This window comes from Trichophyton rubrum (assembly GCF_000151425.1).
Source record: "Trichophyton rubrum CBS 118892 genomic scaffold supercont2.1, whole genome shotgun sequence".
In the NCBI taxonomy this organism is placed as follows: Eukaryota; Fungi; Ascomycota; class Eurotiomycetes; order Onygenales; family Arthrodermataceae; genus Trichophyton; species Trichophyton rubrum.
This window is the reverse complement of record NW_003456428.1, coordinates 837640-850010: the sequence shown is the minus strand read 5'-3', so window position 1 is coordinate 850010 and position 12371 is coordinate 837640. Positions and strand designations below refer to the sequence as shown.

Sequence of the window (12371 nt, the reverse complement as noted above, 5' to 3'; positions counted from 1 at the left end):
AAGAAAAGATGACCTACTACCTACATCACCATCACATTCGCTTTATCTGCCCACTCTAGCATGGGTAACTATCACCTGCATTTCACTTCTTCAAGTTGGTTACATGACTACGCCTCCCGGATGGTAGTTAAGATACCTTTCACCCACTCTAATACCCCCTACAAATACAGGTTTCCTCAAGACTCGCATCGCATCGCATGACGCCCGTATAACGCATTGCATTGTAGTATTTACCCATTAAGTTCTTTTCACCTTTCATTATTCTACCTCCCCTTCCCCTGTTTACATCTTTCCCCTCCCTCCTGCTTTTTCCGTGTATAGATTCGCTTGGCTATGCATCTATTACTGTCCCCAAACGCAACCTTTCTAATTTATTACTTTTACTCATGTCCATTGTTTGGTCCGCGAGGTGTCAAGACCACTCATTAGCATTTATGCATGTACAGTTAGGAGTCACCCGGTGCTTCTCCTCTTCATTTCCTCTTTCATTCCCTCTTGGAGTCTTGATTGTTCTATTGTTTATAATGGTGAGAATATATTCGATAGCATGGTATCGACACAAAATACAAGCCTGCAATACACCTCTTTTAAAGATCTTTGCATAAAACATCATCTCCAACGGTACAAATAGGCTCTGGCTATTTATAGGTAAGGGGCGAGGCTGAATACGTTCACGTGACACTTATCCGCGCAGACCTCTTCAAGCCACTAGGTGAAGCTTGGAGCTTGACCTTTCGACGACAGCTTGAGACCGTGATCCTGGCTGGGAAGAGCTACGCTGCTCTCTGAAATGAGTTCCGGGCAGTAAGGTACCATGTCTGAAAATGCTCCCCATGTCAAGTCTATATTCGACACTCCTCCAAGCAAACCGTCCGCGGCGAAAAGGTCACATTTTGAGCGCCAGAAAGCCGAAGCCGAAGCAAAAAGGCAGAGAGATAAGGCAGAGACGGCTGCTGTCTACGAAGACTTTGTGAAATCATTCGACCAAGATTCAAACCTATCTACTTCCTCCAATGCGTTCAGTGGACGATCTACTCAGCAACATCATCACCATGCGTCCGCGACAGGCCACGGCCCCTTTAGCGGCGGGCCATCGAAACGACACTTTGCCGGACCCATACGAACTACCTCAGAATCGCTCGGAAAACCACCTTTACCGTTCTCCAAGAAACGACCATTCGAGTCTATAAGAGACTCTCAACGAGACCGAGACAAGCCTCGTAGGATATTTAGATTTGAAAGCGCGCGAGCGAGCGACTCGTTGAACGCATTCCAGGCATCAGACGACGAAGAGGAGACAAATATTGATAAAAAGGAGGCGGAGAAAGCAGCTGCGAAGCCTACATTGCATCTCGCTTCCCTACCTCCTGGTACATCTCCCGCTGTTATAAAGTCGTTGATTCCTCCGATATTGGTTGTGGAAAATGTCAAGATATTACCACCTCCGCCCCCATCAACACATGGAGTGAACGAAAAGAGAATATGGTCTGCTATTGTTACACTGGCTCATGACACTGCCGCCACGGATATGGATACGGTGGTAAGCTCATTACAGAATAAGTACTTGGGTTGGGGATTTTATTTGTCGATTTCTAGACATCTATCGTCGGCAGCCATTCATTCAAGTATACCCATAGCTCCCGGATCTACGTCATTAACAAACCAACCCTTCGGTGCTCGGCCCATAACTCGTGCCAGCCAATTTGGGCGTGGAGGGCCTCATCGTTCTGGAATTGCGCCACCTTCATCATATGATTCCAGATATGGGGGTAGGAGTAACCCGGGGCTTCAAGTCAACGTTAAGCCACCTTCGGACTTGCGACAATTAAAGCTGATACATAAGACAATTGAGAATCTATTAACGTTTGGACCCGAATTTGAAGCCCTACTTATGAGTAGGCCGGAAGTTCAAAAGGAGGAAAAATGGGCCTGGATATGGAATCCAAAGAGTACAGGAGGAGTATGGTATAGGTGGAAACTGTGGGATATTTTGACGAATCCCGGCAAAAGACGTGGTAGAGGGCGAAACCATGCTTCAACTACCGTCATATTCGAGAATGGCCCTATGTGGTCAGAGCCAGAGAGAAACTTACGGTTTGAATACACGACCAAACTTGAAGAGTTTGTTTCAGACGAAGACTATGATTCTTCTGATGAAGATGATTCAGATAGAGAGGAAGAGAAGAGGCGGGATGACGCTACAAATGATACAGGGAATGATGGAACTGGACATTTGAATCCCTTGCAAAAGGCAAAGCTCACACACCTACTGGCCAGACTTCCTACATCACACTCGAAACTTCGGCGGGGCGACGTGGCGCGTGTCACTGCATTTGCAATTAAGCATGCTGGTGGGGGAGGAGATGAGGTTGTTGATATGATTGTATCCAACGTGAATAAGCCCTTTGCTTATACCTCTGCTAACCCCGGACGGCAAAAGGACGAAAACGGAGCTTCAGCGTCAAACAAGAACGACCTTGACGAGCCTGTCAAATTAGATAATGAACCCACCGAGCAAAGCAAGAAACCAACCGCCGATGGGAAGCTAGATACGTCGTCAGCCAGTTTGGTTGGCCTCTATATCATTTCAGATATCCTTTCGTCATCATCTACAAGCGGTGTACGGCATGCATGGCGCTATCGACAACTCTTTGAAAATGCCCTGAAACAACAGAAGACTTTCGAGAAGCTAGGTCGAGTAGAAAAGGAACTTGGATGGGGCAGATTGAAAATCGAGAAATGGAGACGAAGTATCGGCATTCTCCTCAATCTGTGGGAAGGCTGGTGTGTCTTCCCACAGACTAGCCACGAAGTATTTGTCAACTCCTTCGACCACCCTCCACCTACTGAAAAAGAACAAGCTGAAGAGAAGGCTCGTGTGGCAGAAGGAAAAGAGACTGGGGTATTTGGCAGCAAAAGCAAAAACAAATGGAAAGCCGTTGAAGATAACGGGACAACAGGGCAGTTTGACCCTGCTGCTAACCCTACGGACGGTGATGACCCTATGGACCTGGACATTGACGGAGCTCCTATTGCCGATGATGACCTAGACGGCGAAATCTTTTCCGATTTAGATGGAGTCCCCATGGAGGACAGCGATTTGGAAGAGGTCAAGGACGTTGCTTTGGGTCAAGATAAGCCACCCGGCAAGAAGCAAGAGGAAAAATCAGTTTCAAAAGAAGAGATTCCAGCACAGGCCCCTATATCTCAACCCGTGGAGCCTGCTCAACTTTCTCAAAAACGCCGTCGGCCGAAGGCAGAGGACATGTTTGCAGACTCAGAGTCCGAAGGCTAATTATGTAGTCTTTGCCAGCGTTTGAAGAGACCATTTTGACCGTCTTTATCCTATGATACATCGATCTATCTTCACCCTTCATGTAAATTATATTCAATACTATTTTTTCTCCCTTGAAGCATCATCAGTCAACAGCCAGCTCTTCACTGTGATGTTGAAAGAAGTAAAAAAAAAAAGTATACGTATTTGTTTTCAAAACGGGGGACCAAACGCCAAGAATTTTTCCTTTGGCCGCCAAAACCCCCACCATATAAATAGAAAAAGCCCCTCCGTCACTTTCTTCGCGCCCAAAGACATAATCGCAGACAAGCAGTTCGATCGAAGAGACATAGAAGCGGTTACGAGGCTACGATATAGACAAGATGGCTGGTGGGTTTCTCCCTTTACGCGGTTTCCAAAAAGCCCCGGATCATAGTGATATTGCATTCAAAGCTTCTTTCCACCCGCATCCATGGGATGGGAGGGATATCATGCTATGAATCCCCTCTTTAAGAATCTAGATAACTAATGAGACAGTTTCTATAGACTTCACACAGGTTGCTAGTACGTCCTTACCCATATCCTTAACCGTGATATCCTCCCACTGCTGCCTTCTACGGTAGTGCAAGAGCGATATCTATAGCCGGATGCAAAGCCACCAGAGCGAAGAAGAGTCCCTAATAGCAATCGCGTTTGTTGAACAGAACAATTCGTCGAATTCTACTACAAGACCTTCGATGAGAACCGGAGTAACCTTGGAAGCCTCTACGTAAGAGCTTGATGCCACCTTTTGATGACAGAACTACCAGGCATGGAGAACTAATAAAGATATGACACTATAGCGCGACCAGTCTATGTTGACGTTCGAAACCACATCCATCCAAGGAGCTACTGCTATTTTAGAGAAGTTGACTGTGAGTACTGCCATGCGCAGGAAGAGCTGGTGAATCTAGGCCGTTGCGCAAGTCTCCGTTAACGTTGGTCATGATCATCTCTTGCTGACTTTCACCACGATAGACTCTGCCATTCCAGAAAGTCGCCCATCAAGTAGCTACCCTTGACGCTCAGCCATCAAACGAGAGCGGTGGAATTATGGTCATGGTCACTGGTGCCCTCCTGGTAAGGAATATCCCTATCCCGCTTATCGCCCATTATTCCCGAGTATGAAATTGTACATGCATCTCCTAACTCTCTCATCCATCTCGCAGGTTGACGACTCGCCAGCGCCCATGAATTACAGCCAGTCCTTCCAGCTCCTCCCCGATGGTGCCGGAAGCTACTTCGTCTTTAACGATGTTTTCCGCCTTGTCTATGGCTCTTGAGCGACGCAGTGAGAAGAAAAACGGAGGACTCTATAAACAGCAGTTAGCCGGAGGAATAAAAGAATACAGGCAACCACTGTTGTAACTAGTTAACTAGTATTTCAGATCGTGTTCTATGATAAATTTCTCCTGACCAGTCGCATTCGAGACTGCTCGTCTCGAGCCATCAGCCATGAGCGGCCTTTTTAATGACTGACCAACCTCCGGTACCGGTACGGCCGCTTGAGAGCCTGCCTCTAGAAGCCTTTGGATCAGCTGTCCACGTATAACTGCGTGGCGCCGCTGTGCAGAGCAACTCTTCAGGCTGCAACATTGTCCATTCGGGCTTAAATAGCCACCAACAAACCACTTCCCTAGGCTAACCAACTCTCCTGTCTGTTTCTCTTTCGGCTTTGTCTTCTGCCTCTTATCTTCCATCTTCATCCCGTCAAATCTCCGAGTAACTAAACAGGCTGTGGCTTGTTGTCCTGGTGAGTCAGCGAGTGAGGCTTGGCAGGCGAGGCTTGACTTTCCTTTTCGCTTTCAGGCCATCCATCTTGTCAGTTACTCGCCTGGAAGACAGACGGACGGACAGACAGACAGTTTTATTTCTTTGCTGGACAAGTCACTAATATCACCCTTATGCTCTGCTTGCAGGCATCGGCTTTGTGAAACTCTGCTTAAGTCTAAGACGCATTTGTTATTGTTGTTGTTGTGGCTTAGATTGCGCGTGAGCTGCCTTAAAGAGTGAACTAGCTTCTTCTCCTGCTCTTATTTGCAGCGCACAAGCCAGAGCAGAAGCCAGAGCAGCACTGTGAGTTGTCCCTGGTTTACCATTATCTCAGATGCTATCTCAGAAATGTCTTCTCCATGTCTATTGAAGTGGGAGTGCTAACTGTGGCTGCTAGTGTTGTTTACCCTCTATCGTTTTTGATTAGTTCCGGGCTCGCACACAGCTCTAGGATACCACTGTTCCAACCAGCAACCCACCAGCATCGAAGGAGCCCCTAGCTCATTAAAACATTGACAGCAGTCATAATGACGCTCGCCGAAGAGTTTAGATCAAGGAATTTCAGTAAGTCTACCAGACGGACTTCCTGGGCTGTTCCACATATGCTAACACCAGTCCTCCAGGCATCTACGCACAATGGTTAGCCGCTCCTACCGCTTCCGCCGACTCCAGTCTATCCAGTCGAGGAGTCCTGCTGGTTGCACTACCGTTGTATACGTACAACTGGAAGCTAACACTGTATATTTAGGACCGGAATCCTCTCCATGCTAATATGCTTTGCTGTTGGAATTTCTAACCTCTTTCGCGTTCCATCTATCATACTTGCATTCAGCATAGTATGCCTGTAAGTGAACCGTTCAAATTACTGCCAAACTTGTCTTACGGCCTGCTAACTTGGCGACTATTACAATAGAGCTTGTTCCCCAGTCATCCTGTTTATCGAGGTACCACTGCTCCTGCGCATCTGCCCTACTTCATCCAAGTTCGACGCATTCATCCGCCGTTTCGCATCCAACACAATGCGTGGAGTTATCTACCTTGCCATGAGCGTCATTCAGTGGCTCAGTCTTGTGTCAAAGGAAGCTACGAGCTTGATTGCGGCAGCCGTTTTTCTTCTCTTTACCGCCATCTTCTATGCTCTAGCTGCTGCTAAGGGCCAGGAATTCACCGGAAGTAAGACCCTTGGTGGACAAGGCGTTGCGCAAATGATGGTCTAAATGGGAATGACCAAACGAAATACCTTTGCGTCCTTCCGTGGCCAGTCAAGCTACTTCCCTTCCCTCAACGAGAGAGGGCTAACCAAGCGCCTTAAGTACTCCACGATGCACACGATCCCACCTACTGTTCTTTTTGTTCCCCTTCCCTTTAAGCTGAGCTTCCATACCGGCAACAGTTTTATCGCTGTGCCGCAGGTTTTATTCCAATTCCCATACCTACCTCCCACCCAATGATAGATACCAGCTTGCTTATGTCTTTTCCTCCTTTCTCTTTTAATGGATGATCTCTTATCCGCTTGTCTCCTTTTGATGCCATGGACAGGAGAAACTGATCTGGAACTGGACACTTCCAACCCTGGTTTATTGCTCTATTCCTTAGCCTCTCTGTAACTTCTATAGCCTTGCTCTTTTGTACCATCTGTATGTATTGTAGGCTATTACGAGACTCTATCATGATAAGATACGTCTAACCGTCACTCCTCCATTTCTCTCTCTCTCTTCACATGCCGTCCACGTGACCGTCCGCGTCATTACTGGAGCTACGTAACCAAACTAACGACCTGGTAAAAAGCAAGGCAAAGCATCTCGAAACACCGTCAAGTTGGATAATTTGATATCAGCTACTACCAGACAATACGGCCACTTACAAGCCTAGGGCTGAATCAGCTATCACGTCGGGCATCAAACATGCTATGATCTCCTCCTGAGTGCCAAAAGGCAGTGACGTCTTCCCATAGAAGGGCCTTAGTACGGAGTATATGGGGCTTTGCTGACTCCCAGCCCCCTTCCTAGAGCCAGCTCAAGAACCTCTCTTTCTTGACACATTTCTACTGCTATCTATATACACCGGTAAGCATTCTCATTTGCAGTGAGGCGAGGTGTTTACTTTCTACGCTCCCTCTGAAGTTTCTCCTTGTCATATTTCATTGAATCGATCAAGATTCTTGCCACTTAGGCCAAACCACCGAAGCTTCTCCTTATTAGCACCTCATTCCGAGGTGAGTTCTATATAGAATCAGGGAGATTCTATATATACACGCCATCTATTCTCAAGTATGCCTCCGGGGGGGGGGGGGGGGGCATAATCTCGTGTCAACTATACCTTCAAGACATTGTGGGGGGGGCTGGGTGTGAAAGCATTCGGATAGTACAGGCACTGACCTATTTAGAAGCACTTCTTCCCTTTATCGACTTTACAACTACATACAATATCAGCTTATTATACTACAGAATCTATTTGTTACCGCCATGTCAACTAAAGCTCCTCCTCCCATACCTCCACGACCTTCTCGCTCTCCGAACAACGCCAACGCAAACCCTCCGAAGATACCCCCGCGCCCTACGAGTCGTCCAGATAGAAACTCACCTCCAAAGTTAGACAGTTTTGCTCCATCTCCACTGAATGCGCCGCCTTCCTCTAGTTTATTAGGTGCAGATTCACCAATTGATCCTTCCATCAGGCCTGATAGCGCTACTCTTCCTCCAACCGCTCCAAAGCTTGTTGAGCTTAGGAACCCCGTTACACAGGGAGAAAAGGTAGCCGGATACGGGGTGGAACAGCCCGCAGAGACAAGGAATGTTCATCAGGACCTTCATCTACATGCCCCTCGGCCATCATTGCCGACTTCAAGTGCAACAGCACAGGTTCAGGCCGTGACCCGGACAGACGCTTCACATGGACATGAAACGGGATCGGAGGAAGATGTCAGTAACCAGTCACTATATTCTAAATCAGGCATTCCTCATATCCAGCTGGAATCGTCAAATGCGTCAGCCAGTCAGAAGTCTTATCCCATTGATGAAGGGACCGCTGCGTTGGAGATGGGACAAAGGGTGCCTATGTACCCTAACGCGGGATATGTACAAGCACCATCCCCGTCGCCTGGGTCATCCAGCCCCCACGAGCATCGAGATAGTCACAACCGGACTAAAAGTAGACAAGAACCCCCAGGCAGCTATGGTCTCCATGGGCACGGAGTAACTCCTGATGACCCATTCGAAAAATCCTGGTACCAAAAACATCCAAAAGAGCTGGCTCTGGAGGAACAGGCGTTTCATGCATCAGGTGTTGGGAGTCCACGTCCCGACTGGGCAATGAGCAGTGAGGATCTGAACAAGATTGTCAAATCATCCCGAGTTACAGGTAGCACTCCTTAAGCACAACTACCTTATCATAGGCTTAATTTAACGATTCTAGGTGCATCCGATAATATGATGGGTACTCCCGACGAAGAGCTAGGGAATATTATGACCGAACAACTTGCCTCTCGTCTCCAATCACCACCAGCAGAATCTTCACTGCAACATGAAGTGCTCCGTGAAGATTCAACTTCTCACCCTATGCCAGAAAAACAGAAAGTTTTAGAGAGCCTGGATGACACTCATAATAAGAAGCCGGAATCCCACGAAGTAAAGATTCATGTTGATGAACCTTTACATCATCAGCATCATCCAGATGGCTTCGCATTGGCACCGGAACCTGAGGCTAAACTCAAGGAACATCTACCGGATGAGGAAGATTTCCCTGTACTTGCTTCGGATGAAATTGACCCAAGCTCTGCGGCATTGCAACCTGCTGTATCCCCTTCCTTTGAGAACAAACACCATGACCACATACAAGATACTGAATCTGCCCAGCAAAGAGAACTACCACGCCCTACAGGTTCTGGGAACAAAGGTTCTGAAAGTAACCCTAGGGATCAGGGTGAAAGTGCATCTATGCCTGTCAAGCATACTAAAGAATACGAACCCCTATTCCATGACGATGACAGCGAAAGACGTCTATCTCCAGACCAGCGCTTCAAGTCACCAGTCAACCACACGCAAAGGTTTCCTAGTAAGGATATCTGGGAAGATGCTCCCAGTAGTGCCCAGCTACATGCAACTGTGTCAACTCCAGATATACCCAAACGGCCTAAGAAGGATGGATCAGAGCGTGAGGCTCTATTTGAGACACCTGAGCAGGAACAGGAAAGGGTGCGAGAAGCAGATAAGATGCTGGAAAAATCTGGCTTGGAGGAGCCTCCTGCTCATCTAGAGGAATCTCGACCGGAAGAGGAGGGTTCAAAACAGCGTTTTCCTAGCAAAGATGTCTGGGAAGAAGCCCCCGAAAGTCAGCAGCTCACTGCTGCCGTGGAAGCACCAGCAGATTCCGAGAAATCAGAAAAGCCAGAAAAGCCATCATTGCCTTCACTACCACCCAGACCTTCAAGGCAACCTGATAGATCTTCCACAGAGGAACAGAGGGATATATCACCAACGAAGACTCAGGCCACCAGTCCAACTGAACTAAAGAAGCGGCCATCAGTCCCTGATAGGCCAAAGCCACAGGTTCCCCAGAGACCTACACGGAAGAAGGGCCAAGAATCAGGTGAACCGTTGTCAAAAACCATATCTGGAGAAAACCCAGACAATGCAGCCCCCCCTGCCCCAAAATCCAAGCCAGCACTGCCTCCACGGGCAGTTGGCTCGAAGATTGCAGCCTTGAAAGCAGGGTTCCTTTCTGATCTAGATAGCCGTCTCAAACTCGGTCCATCAGCGCCCAAACCGAAGGAAACGGAGAAAGAGGAAGAGAGGCCAACAGAAAAAGGCCCACTCAGTGACGCCCGCAAGGGAAGGGCTAGAGGGCCACCAAGAAGAAAACCTGCCGCCAAGTCTACTCCGGCAGTAGCAGAGGCTGAGAAGCCACAAACTTCAGAAATCAAGCTTACGTATCCATGGAATGTTTGGTCAATCGGTCCTGACGGGGAAGTGAACGTCCCGAGCAGTCAGCAGGGTAAATCTCCTTCTGAGCCCAATGATATCCAGTCAGAATCTCCCTTTGCACCTCCCCCCACGAAAGCAACTGTATCACCTCCCGAAGACCCGGAGAGCCAAGCACCCCCGCCATCCAGAATTGACAAGGCTGTGAAATCCGCGGTTTTCTCTCGGGCTGCGGAAGCTGAAGGCGATCACGCTCCTTCTGAAGTGGCACGCTCACCACCACAGCCAGCCATGGAAGAACCCATTTCTTCCAATCAGTTATCTAGTGAACACTTGGAGAAGCCTGAAGCTCCAGCTGAGACAGAAACTGATACAAGGGGATCTGGTGAGAGTAATGCCAAGTCAGAACCTTATTCTGGATTGAAGGCATCTGGAGAAGCTCCAAATGCCGCTGGTATAATGGATAAACCAAAGAGAAGCAGCTTTGAGGAGGCTTGTGTGCCAGCAGTTGAAGCCGAAGTCAAGCGAACATCAATGGCTGAGTCCAAAGGCGAGACTGAAGATGCGAAGCCCATCGAGAAACAATAACCGTCTATCGTACGTATTTATAGCTGTATTTATTTAGGATATACATACTTGTTGTCAATGTTTATACGGATTCGTTAAGACCTTCTACCTGGTTGTAGTGGTATCCGGGTCCTTGGGTATTTTCACGAGAAAGACACCTATACCCTTAAATCGTAGTGGTTCTCACAAGTGATTGACCTTTGACCTACTATGACCTCATTCTATAAACTAACAGTGCCATAAGACTGCTGTTTCCTGGGATTATTTCCTACAGCGAGAATTAAATAGGAATAATATCACCGAGATTCTAGCGATCGTTCAATGATTATTTACTAGTGTAGAACGCTTTTCTGATTTTGATTATCTATACTAGGAATATCTATATTCTCTTTTTTTTTTTTTTTTTGTGACGCCTGCCTCAACTCTTCAATACTTTGGCTCGATATGAAACGACTGGTCGAAAATGTTATTCGGGTCATACTTTGCCTTAAGCTTCTGTAGCCTTGGGAGTTGATGGCCGTATACCTCTGAAGGTTCCTCATCACCATATGCAAAGTTAACATACCTAGCCCTGTTAGTACCTAGCTATATCATGGATACTTGTCGAGTTCAGTAGGAAGCACATACGTAGCTGGAGGATCGAGGCCGCTCGTGGATAAAATCAAGCTACGAGTGAACCTGCCGTAGGATTCAGCAGCAAGATCTAGGCCTTTATCCTTGTACCAAGGGACCACCAGAGCGTTGAACTTGATCCGGCCTCTCCAAGGTACTGAAGACGAATTCACTGGGAATGATTGCACTTTGTCCATAGAATATGCCTCGAGAATGACGGTGCTGTTGCGAGACTTTCCATCATTTGACGAAACCCAGGTAACATATTCGTCCCATACCTGCTTCCATGTCCCGGGATCTATTTTGGCGAGGCCAGAACAGTACGACGGTTTACGGTCGCCCTTGATGCACGCGCTCTGGGATCCGTCGTTCCAGTGAGTATAATGGGTGCTGGCTGTCGTGTCAAGGGTAGGACCAAGGTTGAGTAGAGATGAGAAAGTTGCCCTTCCTTCAGCCTCAGAGCCATGGTAGAACGGGGTGACGACAATGGTAGGTGTTTTGGAAGGAGCACGGGCGTCTAGAAAGTACATCAAAAGATTCATCTCCGGTTTCAATTCGAGCTCACTAATAGCCTTGGTGACCGCTTCAATCTTGTCTCCTGTAAAGGTGAGAGCACCCAGCCATGCATATAGACCGGCTGGTTGCACAGGGTATGCCTTCATTATCACAGACGTCACAATGCCAAAGTTAGGACCTGCACCGCGGACGGCCCAAAAAAGGTCATCACCATCTGTAACTGTCTGCAGGACACCGTTTCCAGAAACGACATTGAGTGATAGAATGTTGTCAACTCCATATCCATATATACCCATCAGGTTACCGTACCCTCCCGCCAGGATAGCGCCGATAGCACCAACACAGTTACAGTTCCCAGTTGAAACCAAGGTACTGTTTGAAGAAGCGGCCTCGATTACCTCAGAAATCAGAACACCGCCCCCCAGCGTGACTTCTGTCCTTTCATCGTTGAAAGTGACTGAGTTCAGCTGTCTCAAGTTGATAAGTATTCCGTCCGGAGGCACATCCAATGTAGTAGTAAATCCATGGGCTCCCGACTGGGCAAAAAACTGGATATCATATTTAATGCAATATTGCACCTGATACTCTCTGTCAACTCTGGAGGTTTGACATGTAGACGAGGGAAAGAGTAGAAACTTCAAAACACACCGTCGCAGCCACATCCTCCTCAC

General features: G+C 47.8%; 5 protein-coding genes across 5 annotated transcripts; 4 read left to right on the top strand and 1 right to left on the bottom strand.

Annotated features, from left to right (window-relative positions):
- Positions 1-814: 814 nt before the first annotated feature.
- TERG_00333 (uncharacterized protein) lies at positions 815-3450 on the top strand (the record flags this gene model as incomplete). Its single annotated transcript, XM_003238295.2, has 1 exon — positions 815-3450. The coding sequence occupies one exon, from the start codon at positions 815-817 to the stop codon at positions 3293-3295; it is 2481 nt and encodes an 826-aa protein (XP_003238343.1). The 3' UTR covers positions 3296-3450.
- Positions 3451-3657: 207 nt separating this feature from the next.
- TERG_00332 (nuclear transport factor 2) lies at positions 3658-4596 on the top strand (the record flags this gene model as incomplete). Its single annotated transcript, XM_003238294.1, has 6 exons — positions 3658-3664; positions 3821-3838; positions 3979-4043; positions 4117-4188; positions 4292-4393; positions 4483-4596. 6 exons carry the CDS (start codon positions 3658-3660, stop codon positions 4594-4596), a joined length of 378 nt encoding a protein of 125 aa, XP_003238342.1.
- A 1017-nt stretch (positions 4597-5613) lies between these two features.
- TERG_00331 (uncharacterized protein) lies at positions 5614-6303 on the top strand (the record flags this gene model as incomplete). The annotated part of the gene is made up of 4 exons (XM_003238293.1): positions 5614-5650; positions 5710-5725; positions 5835-5930; positions 6000-6303. The coding sequence occupies 4 exons, from the start codon at positions 5614-5616 to the stop codon at positions 6301-6303; spliced, it is 453 nt and encodes a 150-aa protein (XP_003238341.1).
- Positions 6304-7551: 1248 nt separating this feature from the next.
- On the top strand, positions 7552-10593 carry TERG_00330 (uncharacterized protein; the record flags this gene model as incomplete). The annotated part of the gene is made up of 2 exons (XM_003238292.1): positions 7552-8446; positions 8501-10593. 2 exons carry the CDS (start codon positions 7552-7554, stop codon positions 10591-10593), a joined length of 2988 nt encoding a protein of 995 aa, XP_003238340.1.
- A 569-nt stretch (positions 10594-11162) lies between these two features.
- TERG_00329 (uncharacterized protein) lies at positions 11163-12362 on the bottom strand (the record flags this gene model as incomplete). Its single annotated transcript, XM_047747578.1, has 1 exon — positions 11163-12362. The coding sequence occupies one exon, from the start codon at positions 12360-12362 to the stop codon at positions 11163-11165; it is 1200 nt and encodes a 399-aa protein (XP_047603538.1).
- Positions 12363-12371: the final 9 nt, after the last annotated feature.